The 20,018-nt window shown below is 38.8% G+C and overlaps 1 protein-coding gene across 1 annotated transcript; it reads left to right on the forward strand.

Moving 5' to 3' along the window:
* On the forward strand, window positions 1-16,844 carry atf7a (activating transcription factor 7a). The gene is made up of 11 exons (XM_042491830.1): window positions 1-280; window positions 4,827-4,923; window positions 5,148-5,260; window positions 6,634-6,792; window positions 6,887-7,035; window positions 8,493-8,586; window positions 8,694-8,813; window positions 10,979-11,128; window positions 12,260-12,448; window positions 13,076-13,181; window positions 13,846-16,844. Exons 1-11 carry the CDS (start codon window positions 182-184, stop codon window positions 14,076-14,078), a joined length of 1,509 nt encoding a protein of 502 aa, XP_042347764.1. The 5' UTR covers window positions 1-181; the 3' UTR covers window positions 14,079-16,844.
* Window positions 16,845-20,018: the final 3,174 nt, after the last annotated feature.

The following is a 20,018-nucleotide window of genomic DNA, read 5'->3' on the forward strand; positions in this document are numbered from 1 at the left end:
TGAAGGAAGTATCACCAGGGAAACTTCGTCTTGCTGCCTCTGTGCATGTTTTCCTCTTTGCCAGGGTTATTTTTAAATAGCATTCGGCTTCCTGCTCAGACTAAAGACTACAGGCCACAGCATCCCTGTTTTGTTGTTTTCAGGATTTGCCACTTCACAAATCGACGAAAAAGCCACAGCAATGTTCTCCTCTTCTCCTCTCCCACAGTTACATTGCAAGCTCTTTGCAAAAATGGGGGACGACCGACCTTTTGTGTGCAACGCTCCTGGCTGTGGACAGGTAAGTCCTCTCCCTCCTTTTTCTTGGGTTTCAGGTGTATGCATTTGTGTAGTGTGTTGTATTTCTGCCCATGTGTTTGTACTCTCCAGCAGTTAACTTGTGATGAGTAATCATATGTTACTTCTAAAGTAACTGAAAGCAAAACAGAAAAGACACTTTACTTGAGTTGAATAAAGGTGCTTTTATACAGCAAGATAAGTTGAAAACCTTGCCTTCACACTTGGTTGTCATTGCCAGAATGAGGTAACTGGCTGTGATCTATGCAACACTTTTTAATGATCATCACTGCGATAGCATTCTAGTTAGCATGCTGTCCTGTGAGACAAACGCTGTCTCCTTCTGCAATGACTCACTGGAAGCTCCAGTGAGTAATCAGAGCACAGTTATTGTTTCAACCTGTCACTGTTGACTTCTAGCGCCTGCAGACACAGGTTTGAGCCACGGCAGTGACTCAGCTGAGTGCCAGTAGTGCTCTCACATGCCAGTAACGTGGTGTATTGTCGGGGCTTGGCCTGATATAACAGAAAATTAAAACTAGTGTGTTATAAGACTCATGATTATTCAACACAGGAAACATCACGTCTGATGTTTTGCTTTATTAGCTGTCTGATCCTGTTGGGTGTGATTATATCCTTGGAGCTAGTAGTGATGGATTATATCTCCTGGGGTCTGGAGGACGAAAGTGTTTATGTGGTTAACAAACATTTATGATTCATAAACCATCTTGTATTCTCTGATCAGAGGCGAGGTCTTGTACATGGGATTTGTGGTTTGAGCAACAGACATGTAAAGCAGTTAAACATGTGTCTGTTGATAAATAATTGAAGATTTTTTTGGTTATTTTAATCTCAGAACATTATGGAAACCAAGGGAACCTTTCCCTGAACATTTTACTTTCCTTCGGCATGTTTCTGTGATGTAAATATCCTGCATATTTCATTTTTAGATATCATCATTAATTTAGGTGGCATTTGAAACAACAGAATTACATGGAAGCTTTTCAATGTGATGTTTATGACAGTGCGGGTCTGTCGCTGTGGCATTAATGTCACGGTGAACATGAGGACATGTTAACATACAGTTGCCTGTTTACAAGAAGCAACATTATCATTAATTTAGAGTCATGCTTCTCTCCATGTGACATTTTTTAATTTAATAATCACCCTCTTAACTCTTTCTGGTCTCTGACAACTCCAGTGGGAAATATCTGGCTCTGTAGCTACTAAAGGTTTGTGAACTAGTGTTTGTCACAAAATTTGTGACAAATAAAAAAACAAAAAATACAAAATATAAAACTGTGTTAATGGGACTGAACCAATGAGTTACCTTTTTTTTTGGGGGGGGTCTAAGCTGCATCACAATTCTCTCTTAGAAAGATTATTTCTTGATGCAGGAAAGTCAATAATTGGAAATTTAAAACCCAGTTTTTTAATGTTATAATTGCCCGAAAACACGTACATTACTGCGTCACGTTTTCACTCCGTACTAGAGATGTAACGGTATGAAATTTTCATCACGATTATTGTGACCAACATTATCACAGTTTTCGATATTATCGTGATATTGTTGGAATTTGCTGGATAATGTTCAAAAAGTACCAATACACACGCTGAAATCATTTCACCAAATTTTGTATTAAACATGAACATAATAAGCAGCAGCACTTTGCACTTTTTGCATTACATTAATATGATAACAGTTATGTAACAAAAACGCAATGTGAAAACTATATTAAATGTCCAACTTTGGCACCATGTGGCCATAAGAGGTAACTGCACTTTGTGCACATTGCAGGTAGGGAAACTGCAGACAAAAGGACATTTCTTCACATATGCTCAAGTAATCTTTTACAGATTTCGCAGCACTGGTCGTGCTTGACCAGAAGACCTCATAAAGGCATTGAAAAGTTTCCCTTGCGAAGGTTTAAATAAACACAACCTTTGTTAAGCAAATGTGCATATAAAAGCAACACAAAACCTTTATAAACAAAGCAATGTGCATGTTAGAACATATCACTCACTAGTGCTGCCTTTCATCATGCTTTCAGGTTCATTTTAGGATATTTTCAGAAGGTGAGGGATGGGTTGCACGTTCAACATTGCTGCGTCTTTAGTAGATTGTTGCTGCTAACTTTGGTTGATAGATTACAGTCTGACAGTATTTACAGTGATTTCAAATAATGTGAAGCTCTTTTTTTCATAGAGATTGCACAACAGTTCAATTATGAAGTCCATTATTTACACCAGCTTTTGCTTTTTTACACAGAATCATATGACGGCAGCACCATGCAGCCTCAGTGTGTGATTTTAAGGTTGCATGCTGGCATCCCAGAAGCAAAAGAGGAGTGATGGGTGTGACGTTAAACACAACAGCACTGGCGGCTTATAGTGTGACATATAACACACACGCCGGCAGAACTTTCTAAATAATAACAATGCCATAATATCGCAATAATGATCACTTCCAGTGCAGTTTTATTGTGGCTCCATTTTTGGCTGCTGTTCTTCTCATGGTTAAAACATCACACCCATACAGTCCCAGCCGTCCTGTGTACACAAACTTCAATCCAGCACTGTTACCACATCTGCTGCCAGCTGTAAGGCGAGACAACTCTGAAAATTCTCCCATTCGGAGATTGTACCTTTCACACAGAACAGCAAAGAAACCAAAATAACAGCGTCAAATTCTTTCATAGGACAGGCAGAGAAAAAGGGTTTAAGATTATTGGTTATTGCGGCTTTAAACACAGTCTAAACACAAGCAGCCAAACAAAAAATTGACCTAAATAGATTTTTTTAAAATAAATAAATTATTGAAATTAAATTATTTGATTAAAATATAAAATTTACAAAAGTCTGATTTAGTCTTACAGTTTATACTTCCTTAGGTGTCATTATACAAATTGTTATGAAGCTTAGACACATGCTGCCTTTTATTGGTTATCTTTTATATTTATTTGTGTACACTTAGACACAGAACATCCTTTATGATACATGCAAGCGCCTAGCATCCAAATACCGTTTTACTTCTGCTCTTTACAACCAGCAGTTGTCTCCCAGGAAAGTCTGAATCACGCCCATAATAGAAGGAGAATGATTGACTCCTGGCTTTGCTCAGGGTTTTCCTTTTACCAAGTTAACAACAACAACAACAACAGCAGCAGCAGCAGCAGCAGCAGCAGAAGCCCCCCATTATATGATGCATGGCATGTCCTGTGTGGGGAGCGGTAATCCTAGCTGCCAGTATCCCATACTCGGAGATTAGTTGGAGATAGTTTCCCCCCGCAAGATCCAGCCACGTTGTTCAGAGGAAAGAGACAAATGAGACATGTAGTTGTATTGGTGATGCTGCCTGGTAGGGCTAAAAATAAGCCCCCTGACACTTGACTGTGTTTCCACTTCACTCTCTCACGACTGAACTCGCAACTGCAACGCGGCCCCCAAAATAGGCTGCAGCACATGGTGAATAGGCTGGTACCGGAGCCAAGATTATTCCTCCTACGTCTGATTCACCTCGCCACTTCTCCAAAGAAGAAGTGCCGTGTCTCAGACGATGGTGCGCTCTTCTAAAGTTCTGATTTTGCCAAGTACCAAACCTCCTTTCACTGTGGGTGCCTGATAGCAAATAATTGAACGTAGGCTGATGCAGATTTTTATTGAGACACAGTTTACGGCATCCACATGGTTTACACACTGACTTGTTTGATAACAGTGAAGGCCTGGGTCTTAACAGGGCGTCCTCAGAGTTACTGTCTTATCACATAATTTAAATCAATTTTTTGTTAACAACAATTTTTTTTTGTCAAAAAATAAAGTACGTCTGAAAGTACACATGAACCTAAATCCTACATATTAGTGAAGATATATTACATAATAGTACACAACAGTACTGATGGGCTAGCTATTAACCAAAGTTAAAGCTAAATGACTCTGTGGCACCTTTTCTTTCACTTTGTGGCACCTTTCCATAAAAGGGAGGTGAATTAATAGTTAAAGGTTACGTACTTTTGACACATATTGTTTAGTTGCATTGTTGTTCCAAGTGAATGGACATTCTTCTGACCCACAATGCCATGCTGCAGCTGCTGTTGACTGAACAGCTTTGGGCAAACAAGAAAGGGCCGGAAAATATTCAGAGAATTATCTCAAGTGCAACTCAATTTTAAACAATATATGTTGTTGGGGTGCTCAGCTTTGTCTCTCTTTTAGCTAAGGGGTCCTTGGCCTGAAAAACCTTGAAGATCCCTGGTTTAAGGTTTTGTGTTCTGTAGAAAACATTACACTTTCAGCGCCTGTTATGCTGTGTCAGCTCATTTGTTTATGAGGAATTGTACACCACAGAAACAGTATTCCTAATAATTGTATAATGTATAGATTGAATGAGTTGAGCTACATCTTCAAGAGATTATATGTCTGTGATTTTTGCAAGATGAGATCTGCGTTAAGGTCCTGCAGGCTATTTTCCCGAGCTGCCAGGACAGTTACCTGTTGGCTACTTCATATGATATACTTATCTTTTCTCTTTCCTGCTTCTTTACGTGTTCCAGAGGTTTACCAATGAGGACCACTTGGCTGTACACAAACACAAGCACGAGATGACACTGAAATTTGGTCCAGCCAGGACCGACTCTGTCATAATTGCAGGTACTGTTGCACGGCTCTATTCTTCCTCTTTGTCAGATATCCTTTCTTAGTGATCAGATGAAGATTGCTTAGCATACCTCAGCGTCAGTGCGATCCAACACCTCTCCAAAAAAGCAGCTCTGAAAACACATTTATTTCATTGGTTTCTATATTGAATGCTTAGTGTGAACTAAGTGTGAAAATGTTTCTTTGAATAGTTTTCTGTGTTCGTTCCCTTTTACCAGACCAGACACCTACTCCCACCCGCTTCCTAAAGAACTGCGAGGAGGTTGGTCTCTTCAACGAGCTGGCCAGCTCCTTCGAACAAGAAGATGATGACAAGAGAGCAAAGAGCTCTGTAAGAAAATCTTTATGGTTTTCTGAATGTTTTCACCTTCGTGTGTTTGTGTGCGTGTTTGCCTTTATGGAGTATTATATACAGAAACCAATGGAATTTCCTACAAGACTCCCACATCATGAAAAATTACTTTTTACTTCCTTCTTTCTCATCTCAAGTGTTGATGTAATCAAAATGTATTGCTTGCAGAAATTCCTGCTTTTTGCACTTTGTCTGTGTGTGATCATACTTTAAAATAGTGCAGCAGCTTATTATAGTGACTTTATGTAAATGGGTCAGTGTGTTTTATTTCACTGCAAATAGTGTTTTGAGAACTGGTGCTGTGGTTGTTTGGTTTATGTATTTAATACTTACTTCCTTTTTATGTCTCCCAGCCGCCATCAGCCATGGCCAGAGGCATTATGATTTCAGGTTGTTCGTCCTATTCTCATAAATGCAGTGTCACAGGAATGCCTTCAGGGAATTTTTTAAAATTTGGCACAAATGCACACTTGGACTCAGGAATGAACTGATTAGATTTTAGTGATCAAAGGTCAAGGTCCCTGTGACCTCGACTGTTTTATTCCTATAAATACAATATCTCAAGAAAACCTTGAGGGAAGTTTTTTCAAATTTGCCACAAATGTCCATTTGGACTCAAGGATAAACTGGTTATAATTTTATATCGAAAAAATCAAATTATAGCTTCACTGTGTCATCATAATGTTCTGTAAAAAGGAACAAGGTTCTCAGGAACAAAAGGAGAGACATCTGACATTTATCTTGGGTGTCCGCTTTGAAACTGTGCTGACTCTATGGATCTTCTGTGGCTGAGGCGTCAATTGTTTCATAGACATGGATGTAAACTTAAAGTGCAACTTGACTGTTTTGCAGAAGCATACAACCGCAAGGTGGTAATTCCAATTTCTAATGTGCTGTAGTCAAAAAGTACTTTGGAAAAGTCATGGAATTTCACAATCACATGCCTGGAAATCTCATGAAGTTAGAAGTTAAACTTTTGGAAAAGTCATGGAATTTTGTTACATACAATGAAATTGTTACAGTAATCTTCTGTGGATAACCCTCCATGTAATATAACTAAATTGCAAATGTATTTTCTGTAGCAGTTGAACGTAGCTCTAATATGCGTTGATGTGTGACTTTTTTCTACATTTTCCACTTTCTCTCCCAGTCCATATCTCCCTTCATGTATGCCAGCTATCTGAAATTATGTTTGAATAGAGTTTTTATCTGATGTGTTTAAAAATCGCTGAGCAAATGGGGCAAGAAAAAGAAAAGATTGATCCTTGAAAAGTCATGAAAAAGTTTTGTATCTTTGTATCTTTGATAAGTTGTGTGAACTCACACTCTTTATCTGTCTCTGTCCTCCTCAGCTCCCCGCTCCCAACTCTGTGGCTGTGGACATGACCATGCAGACATCGTCAGACGTCAAGGTGAAAGAAGAGGCACCTGTAGATGTCGACTCCTTGCCACCAAGCAGTCCAGAATCTGTCTCTGGAGATTCAGACATAGAGCCTCTGGTTAAAGGAAAGGTAGGACACATTGGGACGAGGGGAGATTGCATTAGTGTATAGAGAGGAGGGTGGATCCTTAAATGATGCACTTACTTCACCGCTACTCTCCCAGGACACACCACCCAGGAGTTCAGCCCCTACCCCGACTATTGTGCGTCCAGGTTCCCTCCCACTGCACTTGGGCTTTGAATCCCTTCAGCCCACCATGCCGTCACCCACCTCTGTCATCACACAGGCACCACCCTCCAATCGTACTCTGGGGTGAGTCAAGTTCAACATCCCTCTACTGACCTCTGATGACTGCCTTAAACAGCTTTAAATCTCCTTAAAGGGGACCCATTGTGCTCGTTTTTAGAATAACATTTTATTTTCCTCATACTGTCTGTGCTGGAACCCTGGATTCACCTACTGTCTGAGATACTCAGTTTTAACACCTAGCTTCTTAACACAAGTGAGCATGTGCCAACAGGAATATGATTAAACTCGTGGAAACATTTACAACATCAACAAACAGGATCACATGTTTCTTTCACATCAGTGTGTAGCTTTATGTAGCAGTGCAGGCTACATAATGTAAACACTAGTTGCAGTTGCATGAAAACGTGCAGAAGTGTGCTCGCAGCAAATTACCATATAAAGAAATCCGTCACAATCTGATATCACACTCTAGCCGAAGAAAAAAAAAAAAGAATGATGAAACAGCATTCAGAACTGTTTTTATGTTCTTTGGTGTTGTTTTTTAATCATTATTTTTATTTTACTTTCTTATTAATATTTTAATTGTCTTTAATATGTAGCATTATATTAATCTTATGATTATTTGTATTATGTATTTTCCTCATTGTTATTCGCCCAATCCCTCTTCTCTCTTCTCTCCTTATCAGCTACAAATGTGCATGCACTCGTGAACGTGCACATGAACGCTTTAAATAACCACCTTGCATACAGTAAAACAACCAGTTTGCATGTCTTTAACAGCAAGAATACTATTATACCTAATTATCTTTTACTTGTTTGTTTGCTGTGTTTTGTCCTTTTATGCCAATACTCCCATATCCATCTACCCACATCTATACAATACATGTCACTAATTTGATTTTTTTTTGTACTGCTCTTTGCACCAAAAATAAAAAAGGACACACACACCAAACAAACAAAAACAGAGTACTTTTAGTAGTAGGTTTTTGCTCAGAGAGAATACTTTTAAATATGTTTACCTCATTGTCTGAAACTTTGCCCACTTTTATTATGAACATATGATATTGTAAAAGTATATATGTATATGTATATGTATATGTGTATATATATATATATATATATATATATATATATATATGACAGACATTAAGGAAAAGCATTAGCTCCCCTTTAAAAAACATATTTTCCACTGATTCCAAATTTTCCATATTTTCTATCTGCTGTTCCAGGCAGGCCTATATTTCCAGGCCTATATTAAACATATATGCCGCTATGAGTGAACCTTTTAAACCCAACATGTCATCATGTTTTTTGTGGCTCCATCAGTTTTAATGTTTTGTGTAGCTTTCATACATTTCCTTGGATGAGTAATGATGGATGTTGTGGATTTTATGGGCTTGAAGTGGATATTTTCTTCTAAAATGATGATAGTAGCTGTGTTAGAGAAACTTTTGTGGTATAAAAAAAAATGATATTTTTACAAACATGACTGAACTTCCTGTTCCTGTCTGCCTGTCTAGTTCACCAACCAGCCACTACCCGATGATGATGCTTCCCTCTGGTCAGGCAGTGCCGGTGCTTCCTGGTCCCGTACAGATGCCCTCTGTCATAAATGTAAGGCAGACCAACAGTCTAAATATGTTGGATTTCAGTTGTGTAGCTAAGAAGTTTGTTCATGTTATTAATGCATGTGCTATTTGTGCACTTTATCTGGTCTCCAGCTGGCCCGACCCATGTGCATGGTACCCAACATTCCTGGGATCCCCGGTCCTCCTTTGGGAGGCAGCAGCAGCGGCTCTAACTCCCCCTCTGGCTACAGCATCCACTCAGAGGCCAAGATGGTCAGAACTAGATTAGCTCTCTATTTTTATCTCCTTATCTGTTCTTTTTGTCTCCATCTTCACCCTCCAGTCTTTCTCTGCACTGGCTTAGTTTGTTCATCATATGACTTTTATACTGCCGTTACTCTTAACTTTATTTAACCCTTACACCACACAACACAATTAATAATGCTTTTATTAAATGATCGTATGTTTCACCTGTATTTCAGATGAGAATGAGTAAATATGGCGATTGTTTACAGTATTACAACATACACAAAGTATCGACTTGAGTAGATCCAGCTATTTACACAAACAGTGTGCTCCTTTAGTCTCAAGTGGAAGATTGTTTGTGTAAATGAAGGCTAGGGGAGTTTTGTGTGCGCAGTAACACACACAGACCTGCGGTGGTGAACAAAACACACATCTACTCTTCTTGAGTAAGTATAGATACTCCTGGTCAAATATTACTCCAATTCAAGTGAAAGTGAGTTGGAGGATGTGCTTTAAACAATACTAATGTATTTAAAAGTACATACTCTTTTTAATGTCAACAAATTGTTATATTGTTGCCACAATGCTTTTGGTTTGCTTAATTCGCTTGTGGAACCTGTAGAATAAAAAGCTTGTAGAATATACTACAAAGCGTTTCCCAAACCTCTTCTCGAGCAACACTTAATGTTTTAGATTTCTCCTCTGCTGCGACAAAAATGAAGTAAATGATCAGCTTGTCGTTTAAGCAGGTTCAGGAGATCGTAACAAGCTGGTCATTTGAATCAGCTGTGGCAATCTGGTGCGTGAGTGTGTGTGCTGGACCGCTAATTTTTGTAGGCATTGATGAAGTTTGTGCGTAGTAAACTGCAAACATTTAAAACTATATGACTACTATATACTCTTTCTTTATTTGAAAAATCTCAAACACGGCCTCAAGTTATGGTCATCTGAGGTCTTTGTCTGCCGTAGCCACCATTATCACCAAGTTCAAATTTAACTGTTCAAAAAATGCACCCAGCACTTTGAACTTGACTGACAGACGTAGGAGAAGCAGTTTACTGTGAAAATCCATCCACTGACTTCAAGTAACAAGAACCTTTATAAAAAATTTAGTGGAGTCAAAAGTACAATATTTGTCTTTCAAATGTAGTGGAGAAAATCCTATGTTTTCCAAATACTCAGGTAAAATACAGATATTTTAAAAATGTACTTAAATACAGTTCACTGTAAATGTACTCTGTTACTCTCAAACCATGGACGTCGATTCACTCAGTTATTACTCCCTATATAATTAACAGTTAAAAAAAGCAGTAAATTGAGATTTTGGACACTTACTAATGTGTGACAGGTGTGGAGTCACACCTGATGGTAATTTTTGCATGCATAAAATTAGGTGCGTTGCATTGTGGAATTGTTGGCAGTAAGTAGTGTACGTGGATACTACTTTATTCCAATGTGGAATTTTTTAGAGCGCTATAGAGTGCATAGTTTCTGCGAGCTGTGTGTGTTCATCAGTTTTATGCCTTCACTGTCAAGTTATTTTCAAATACTCTCTCCCAGCTGGAGAGCACCATATCACAAAGCAACATCTTATGGAAATTTGTTTTAATTGGCTCACAGCTGCAAAGCCTCCAGAGCTGAGCCCAGTTCAAAAGACTGAGCAGGATGTCACATGACTGTGCTGCTGAAAACGAGCCGGAGCGGTGCGACACTGTCGGCCGCTGATCTCTGCAGAATCAGAGCACCTTTTTAAATTCTTGCCCTGGAGAATTCAGGTTTCTCCTAAGACAAACTTATTTGATTATGCTATAAAGACATCAGAGATCTAGCATAAACGAATGCACTGAATATGGAATATGTAACTGAAGCAGCAGAGGGACACCACGGCACAAAGATTTGTTGCAATCAGCTTTCATCCCACAGTGCATCTGGTGTACAAAAGTGATCAACAACTAGCTTTAGGCTGTGCTGAAGATTAGTAAATAAGATTCAGACAAAGTTATTGTTGCTGAAATTATAAATCAGTTGAAGGGTTAACACAGAGTTTGCTCTTAGGCTTGTTATGATGCTGGGTACAGTGATAAAGCCTTTTCTTTTAAAATAACATTGTGGCCTTAAATATGTTCTCTGGGATGTTAATTCTAATTCCTGTGCTTGTTATTGATATTGGTGATATCGTTGTTCTCCCATAGCGTCTGAAGGCTGCACTGTCACAGCAGAGCCCGTCAGGACACAGTATGGGGATCATGGCCATGGGCGGCAGCCCCATGGTACCTCAGAGGGCAGAGCAGAGCCAGCTGCTTGTCCAGCATCCAGATGCTCCATCACCTGCACAACCTCAGGTACATTGTCTTGTTTATTGCCAAGGACCTGACTGTCACATGGTGAGGGCTGGTAATCATACAGCACAGCATACTGACATTTTCTTCCTTAAATTGTGTTTTGTCTAAAACAAAAACAAAAAAAGAGAGATAAATTAGAGTGAAAAAATACGAAGCCTATGTTGCAAAATCATTCATGCAAGCGACCACCACAACAATAATAGTTGTTGAGAAGCAAACAATTGCCATTTATAATATGCCATTAAAGTGCTTTCCACTGTGCGTATTTGTATCAGATGAATGTGACAAACAAACTTGAAACTTTGAAAGTGATATTGATACCGGTAGCGAACTTCATTTGATACCCACAATTTGAATGGAGTTGCGTGTGGTACAGCCACATTTTCGTATGTTTTTGTGGTGGTTGACTTTACAATACCACAGATGGTAAAGGTTGTAACTGCTCTTACAGGAGTATGAGCTCCACGCCAAGGACAGTTGTGAGAGTCTGCCAAACTGCGCACACACACAGAAACCGTTGGCATCACACGGCTTATGTTACCTAACTGTTAATAACAGGTATGGCAACAGGTCGAGCAGTTTTTTTGTGAATTTGTTGGGACAGTCAGTGGCAAGTTGTAGGACGTAAGCCACTGCTGCTGTGTTAGCTTGTGCTATATGAGCAGAAGTGACCATTCAGCAGGAGCAGAGCAGCTCTGGAGACCACAGCAATAGAAAGTTTGCTGATTCAGCAGGGAGTCAATACAGTGTGGGATCAGAGCCCCAGCGCAAAATGGATCGCATGAAGGTTATTTCAGTCGGTAGGTTCAAGAATGCTTGTCGTAAAAGTATTGATTACCACGCCCAGCCCTAAACATGGCTTTCAGGTCCAAGAACAATGTCACTTAAATCTGGAAAATCTGGGGGAAAAAAATGACCAAAAGTGACTGAGCAAAGCCATGTTTGATGTATGTCCTATCATCTGTTTTAGTTCCAGAAAATTGAGCTGTACTTGTCAAGAGATGACTGTAATGTGCTCTGACTAAAATAATGAAACTATGACTCAAACTTCCCTTTTCTTTCTTGTCTTTCTTCCGCTCTCCTCCCTGTCTCTCTGCTTCCTTCTCACCCTTTCCCCTGGTCTCCCCTCAGGTATCTCCAGCACAGCCTACAGGTGGGCGTCGGCGGCGAACAGCAGACGATGACCCAGATGAGCGAAGACAGCGCTTCCTCGAGAGGAATCGGGCCGCAGCATCACGCTGCAGACAGAAACGCAAACTGTGGGTCAGCTCTCTAGAGAAGAAGGCTGAGGAGCTCTGCACCCTGAACGTCTCACTGTCGGTGAGTGGGCCTGGAGTGGGTGGGCGGGGATGAAATGTGGCCCGTGGGAGGCCTGTGTGAGTTCGTGCACAGTCACACTCATTGTGCACAGTTGACAGCCTTTCAACTTGCAGTGGAAGTTTGTGAGGTGTTTTCCATCAGTTTCAGCCAGTTTAAGGTAATTTTATAAACGGTTTAGGATACAGACTTGAAACCATGGGACTCATCATAACTTGTTTCACATCTTTAATGGGTCATTTGGTGGTTTCAGGTCATTTTTACACTTCATGACCACTTCTCCACTGTCAGCTGCACTGTACTGGAAAACAGACTGTTAACTCCTGTAGAGCATTTCTTAGCTGAAACACATTAAAAATCAATTTAAGGTCTCCCTGTTTTTAATAATATGACCCAGTGGTAGTGGTGATTTTGCTTTTGGTTTTACTGTATGTCTAACTATTAGGGCTGGGTACCGGTCACATTTAAACTGATTCTGGTACCTGGAATTTGGTACCCAACAGTACTTTTTACTGTATTTGGTCGGAACCTTTAAAGTACAAAATTCGGTACCCAGCCCTACTAACTATGATACTAATTCTCTATGAATTATTGAAAAGTGTTGTAAGTCCTTATTTTCTGATCTTTCAGAATGAAGTGTCTCTGTTGCGGAACGAGGTGGCTCATTTGAAGCAGCTGCTGTTGGCCCACAAGGACTGTCCTGTGACCACCCTGCAGAAGAAGACTGCCTACTTAGGTGACCTTTTTTTTGCAGTGTTATTTACCTGGTAGCTTCTTATATTCATTTTGTCACTCAAAATTATTCAGAATGTGATTTTTAGATGCACTGGAGATACTGCTAAACAGTACAGCTGGTATGGAGTGTATTCAAGGTTAACCCTTTGAAACCTGGATTGACATCAGTTATGTTCGGATGTCTTTCACAAGGGCTTGACCAGTTGAAATTTGAGCAAATTGATTTGATTTCTTTAAAAACATGGCTAAAAAGTCAATGAGCAGCTTGGCAAGAGATGTCACACAAATTGCAATACATTAGAAAAATGCAGAAAAGAACATGAACTGAAAATTAGTTTTAAAAAAAAGAGAGACAGAGAGGGGGGAAATTTAAAAGAATAAATATTTAAACATAATTATATATTTAAAGTTAATACATTATTTTTATGCCATTTTCTTTTTTTCCCGTGCTAATTTTCAGCTCATTGTCATGTAAGTTCCTACTAAGTCCTTGCTAATCTTGGGTCATTTTTTATGAAGGCGCTTTTCAATTTCCTCTCATGTTAATGAAAGAGATAAAAAAAAAACAAAAAAAACATTTTGCTCAGGTTTCAAGGGGTTAAAAGTGCATTTTCCATTTAAAGTAAAAATATCTCTATATGTTTCCTCTTTTTTTATCTGTGTAGCTGCAGAAGAGAGCATGAAAGACACCTCAGAGCCGACAGGTTCCCCTGCCCCGGTGATCCAACACAGCTCCTTGGCGCACAGCCCCTCTACAGGGCACAACGGCCTGAGCTCAAGGGCAGCAGCTGAGGCCATGGCTATGTCTGTGCTGGCAGGGATGGGCCAGCAGCAGAGGGCTGAGAGCGGACCCTCTCACATTATCATGGCTGCACAATCTCAATCTGCTGCCAGATGATGAGCGATGTCACCACGGCCCAGACTTGGCTCACACTCGTCACCCAGGGGTAAAAAAGAGCAGCGGATCCCCACCCTTCCCTTCCCAACTTTCCTCAATCTAGAAGTCCAAGTTTCTCATCCACCCCTTCCCCTTCGCTGTGCTCCTCTGCTCTCTCTGACCCTCCTGTGGAGCCATCATGCTGTGGCCTGGAGCTCAGCAGCAGCCTTCTGGGAATGGACTGAGACTTTTGAGAGAGCTTCCTGTTCACTTTGCCATAGACTACAGGGGCTGGACTCCAACCTCCCATCCTTGTTTCCCCCTCTGTGCTTCCCCGCTCATCTCTCCTCACCCTCAGTCAAAACGACTCTTCACTGGACTGTAGGACTGCATCGCTCCGAGTGTACTGCCATAATGAACTTCCCATGTGGGCACATGTGCACAGTTTCTAACACGCAGGTGTTGCATAAACATTCTCGATCAAATCGGATACCAAACAAACACACAGGGCTGTTTTCAGCAGGGAATAGTGCCTTGTGCGCCTCGACTTTTTAGCCATGCACGCACACACCCACACATGCCATCACAGCATACGTCCCTATACATCCTCGGCTCCAGAGACGCAATAGGCGTCTAGACGTCGGTGACTCAGATCTCAAATACTCACTCAAACCTTTTGTAAACGGTTCCCCTTCAAGGTGATCTCAACATGGACCCAAATACCTTACCTCAGTTACTCCCCTTTATGGTAAAAATGATAAACTGTGTGTGTGATTAGCTCTGTGCGTATATATTTATGTACATCAGAACATAGCAGTTTGCCTATTCCTAATCTGATAATAGCTGGATTGTTAGCATGTGACTTTTTCTATTAGGGTGTTATGTTCTTGATACAGCTATGTGCAGCTATATTCTTTTAATTAATCCTCCCAGTTTAGTCCACAGAACCAAAACACGTTGGATTGACGGTGTATTACCTTAAAATTAGATTTTTTTTTTTTTGTTTTGTTTTGTTTTGTTTTTTTTTCACCTGAAGGGAATTCAACCTTTCCTCCTCATGTTCCTCTAAAACAGTTGTGCTGTTTATCGGTATGTACGTGGATGCCTTTTCCATTTTATATGAAACTATTCTAGTGTTTCTGTGTGGGCCCTGGACTTACTGTAACTGTTATTTTCACACTTCTCAGGATGGTTGCACATCCTTGCTGCTCATTGGAAGTGCGATGAACCCCATTAGTCTGCTCTTTACCAAACCTGAACTAAGCCATAATGACCACAAATCAGAATCTCCAAAGACCACCGCGTACTCGTTCCGGTGGCAGGAAGTAAATAGCCTGACTGTTATTTTGTGATTCAGAGGTCAGGGTGACACAATCTCCAGTATATCACTGCTTGTAACTTGCACTCACACACAATGTCTGATGATTTTTGCCTTAAGATCACATTGGTGCCTCCAATATCCCCCAAAAACTTGCAGATTTGCCTTTGTGAAACGTCAGAAAAAAATATTTTTAATTTGTTAATTTCATCAAATAAGAAACAACTTATGAGGAACAAAAGATTTACTCCTAAAGCCTTTAATATTAATGGTTAGTGTAACCATTTTTCTCTTTTTAGTGACATAAAAGGATTCAATACTTGTCTGTCATCTGGTGGAGAGACGCAGCAAACACATCTTGTTACAACTTCTGACAGAGGAAAAAGTATAAATGTCTGTTTCTGGTTTGAGTTCTTTCAAAATCCCTCCGAGATATTTTACCAAGATATCAGTATATTTTTTACACCTAAACATGCAGTTTGCTTCTTTTGTTCCTGTATCTTTCTCTCCCTTCATTTGTATGATATGATCATGTATTTGCAAGATGTGATGTTTCAAAAACAAGATATCTGTCCATTAACATACGGGCGTGTCTTTATGCACTAAAATAATACAAGTTTATTTTTGCTTTGTATTTCTGTTCATTTTAGGTTTTTGCAGTTCTCTTGGTCTTTTTTCAGAGATATCAGATCCCTTTTTTAAAAAAAAAGATATATTTTCTCCTATCTGTACTGTATATGTTAATGGGAGTTTGCTCAGCAACTTTAAAAAGTTTCACCTTTGACTGAACCTCTTGTCCTACAGTCCCAATGGCGACCCAGGCATTTTGTTGTATTTTGGAGCTGGCGCTATATTTGGCTGGCAGTCCCTTTATAGACGATTGTTCATATGAAATGAAAAGTCAAACTATATCTAGCGTTCATGTTTTCATGTAATTCATGTCATCGGCACCTTTTCTGTCATTTCTTGGCTTCTTTTGTCGTGTGCTGTTTCAGCACTATACAACCTTTGTCATAACGCTTCTGATTGTACTGATGAATATAGAAACTAATTTCTTTAACACACAGATTTCTTTTTTGTTTGTTTTAGTTCCTCTACAGAAAAATGTCATTAGTTCTTTTTTCAAAAAGTGATTTTACCCCCTTTGTTGTATCTCTAAAGATAAATTTGAGAGTCCTCCTAACTTATTTTTGTAATTGGTCAACTAACAATTGTTATTACAGTCATTGTTGTCAATTTTTGTGAAAAGAGCAATTTAATGAAAATGCAACATTGTGAAAGTTGCGCATAGCATATTAATGGTTTTTCACACTCCCATTTTTGGACTGATGATTTCGAAAATTGTCCTTGTACTGTACATATCTGTACTATATGAATATATTTACTTTTCCATGCATGTCAAAGTGGAATACTATGAACACTTACAGTGCTGCAGTTTTAATTAAAGAAACTACATCTTAATGAACATTTACAAAGTTTTGTTTGTCTGCTGTCAGTTATGGCTGTGACGGAAACTGCATGACCGCAATAGCACTGTTATGTGATGCCTACCGCCGGATTAAGCTCGTTACCATCATCACCGCATTTTTTTTTGCTGGCAAAAGTTACAGGAATGCATATGGTAATGCAATTGGCAATGAAAAAAGAAATGGACCCCAATTTAGCAAGAAATTTCTGAAAAGTACAATAAAATTACCTGAAAATTAGTTTTAAAAAAAATTTAAGAAAAAGACAAGGAAAAGACTTGGAAGTAGTGCTTTAAAATTATAACAATTTTGTAACATAATTTTAAATATGTAAGGATGATCAATATAAATACAATCTACCCACGTCTTGCCATTAGTGGAACAAAAATCTCTTTCAATGCAGTAAATATCCTAACCGTTTTATTTTACTGAGAAAAATCTCTAAGGGACTCTGTGCAACACTCTTTAGTAAGTCCCCAAGTTAAGGGGAAATTAGATCATCAGTGTCATAATTTAGGCGAAAACCTATGGTGTTTTGTGCAACTGGCTCCTGATTCCTGTGGACAGCCTGTATCAGTCATCAGCTGGCATGATTATGTTGTTGATTTTGGAATATATATATATACAGTCTATTGTTGTTACTACTGACTCTGTAGTTGCTCTATTTGATTTCCTGCCCTGTACTTTTAAAGTACATTTTAAAACTTTCATTGAAGCACAGTTGTCAGTGCAATTGAGGACACTGAGGTCGTGTCCTCTGTATTTTTCTGGGACTTAAAAGCATGTAGCAACCAGAGGTTACATTCTACAATCAAAAACATGCATTATGAGGAGACTAATCTCGGTGTTTGTTGTTTTACAGTCTTCAAATTGAACTAATTTTGGACAAAAACAGAAATATATAAATGATTCAGTGTCTAGGATTGTATTCTATTCTGGTAGCTCAGAAAAAAAAGATTTTGAGGCAGCATTTTGACCTTCGTGTAAGGAAATAATACTCACAGAAGATATAATCAAACATTTAAGAAATATGATATTTTCTGAGCTGGCGTGGTGTGTATTTAGAGACTGGACTCAGTATTCCTAAAATCCTTGACCCGGCTTTCAAGTTGGTGTTTTTGTACTGCACTCAAGTACTTTTGGAAAGACACACAAGTGACACAGTAGCCTACAATTATGATGTCACGTTAAGTTTGCTCTGAGGCTTGTTGTCCTGAAAAGACAATGTCCAAGTTTGTTACAAGAAAAGCATGATTGTAACTTTTCGTAAGTGAACCTTAATTGCAGACGGAGTGGTTGGAAAGGTATATTTATTTTTTTATAATGCTTACAGTCACAATACCACATTAGCCTTTTGAAGTATTCCCACGTGTTTGCACATGTATAATTCAAAATCAGGTACTTAAACTCCGGTTTGGGTTAACCCAAAATGTGGTAAAAATGAGCTGGGGCCCATTCTTCCAACACTGCGTGCTGCTTATATGTAGTATGTTTCCTTGAAGTGTTCATCAGTTTGTGTTTCCATAACAGTCTTCTAAAGTAGAAATGAATTGATCTGAAAATGAACAGACAACTTTTTTTAATAATCAATGTATAATTTTTAATGATTTTAAGCAGAAGTGACTAATGTTTACTGGTACATCTTAATAATCAAATTATTCAGTTATGAAAATAGTGATTAGTCGCAGCTCTACAGTTGACACATGCCAGTTTCAATATACTGTATTTTGCTTACAGTCCCAGAAACCAACCAGTAGGCTTACTCCTGTGCTGGCATTAGACCCTGTCCCAGTTTAATGTGTGTCAGTTTGTTTGTATGATCACTTGTGTAATCTCAAATGTGCAATTAATCAAATTACCACACAGTGACCCTGAGCTTTTTGGGCCCACTGGTCAGTTGCCTGGTTCCTAATCCAGATTTAAGAAGGATATTCTGGTACTTTTTCCACCCTCTCTGGCTACAGCGTTAGGCTTCAGGCAGTGGGGGAAAGTAACCAAGTGCATTTAGTCAAGTGTATTTATGTACAATTTTGAGTTTCTTTACGGACTACTTTATGTACAATTTCACAGAGAAATATTGTACTTTTTATTCCGCTACATTTATTTTACACTGGTGTTTTGGGGTTTTTTTGGGGGGGGGGTGCATAAAAAAACATGATATGCTTATATGATATGACAAAGTATCACATTTTTTGTAATGATTTTTTAAAGAATTGCTCAATATATTTAATATTGCTAACTGTAATTTCAATTCAATTCAAAAACACGTAAGGCACACAGAGCAGTAGTGGTAGTAGTAGTAGTAGTAGTAGAACCCCACGGTTACTCATACCTATTTATTATTGCTATTAACAAATGTTCAGAGAAGTTGTTGCAGGTTATTTTAGAAGTTACCTGACTAACACAGTAACTCTGCTTGTTGCAGTAACATCACCTGGACTAGTTTCTGAGAGGCAGGTGTCTGACTGATAAGTATTGTATACAAAATCAAAGCTGATATTTCCTGCACTTTTCATGAATAGTGGCATGTTTTATTTATTTATTTATTTTTGGTTTATGCATGACCTGTGAACAAGACAGCACTTTTTGCAACAAACTGAGTGACAGTTTTTTGGTGGCACATTGTCAATTTAATCTTTTTTCTTTATTTTGTTTTTCATTTTCTACTAAGTAGTTTGATCTATTTCTTTTATAAGTAGCTTAAGTTAACCAAAGTAGGTATTTTTACTCAGTATTCCAAAATCCTTGGCCCAGCTTTCAAGTTGGTGTTTTTGAGCTGCACTCAAGTACTTTTGGAAGACACACAAGTGACACAGTAGCCTATAATCATGATGTCACATTAAGTTTGCTCTGAGGCTTGTTGTCCTTAAAAGACAATGTCCAAGTTTGGTATAAGAAAAGCATGATCCTTACTGGGTTTTTACTGGATTTTTAGTATATGTACTATATATAGTATATGTATGTATGTATGTATGTATGTATGTATGTATACGTATGTACATATACGTATGTACGTATGTCTGTGTGTGTGTGTGTGTGTGTGTGTGTCTATATATATATATATACACGGTATATCCAAGAAAATATATTTATACTGTATATCCAAGAAACATCCTAGAAATGCCCTAAAATCGTTAAAATTTCCTAAAATTCTAAAAACGTCCTAAAACCCTATAA

This window comes from Plectropomus leopardus, chromosome 8 (genome assembly GCF_008729295.1).
Source record: "Plectropomus leopardus isolate mb chromosome 8, YSFRI_Pleo_2.0, whole genome shotgun sequence".
Lineage (NCBI taxonomy): Eukaryota > Metazoa > Chordata > Actinopteri > Perciformes > Serranidae > Plectropomus > Plectropomus leopardus.

Excerpts from the sequence above, each read along its gene's own strand:
- atf7a (XM_042491830.1), top strand. The coding sequence starts at position 182 with ATGTTCTCCTCTTCTCCTCTCCCACAGTTACATTGCAAGCTCTTTGCA. Across the intron at positions 7,036-8,492 it reads CCCTCCAATCGTACTCTGGG|TTCACCAACCAGCCACTACC; the intron begins GTGAGTCAAGTT and ends CTGCCTGTCTAG. Across the intron at positions 8,587-8,693 it reads AGATGCCCTCTGTCATAAAT|CTGGCCCGACCCATGTGCAT; the intron begins GTAAGGCAGACC and ends TCTGGTCTCCAG.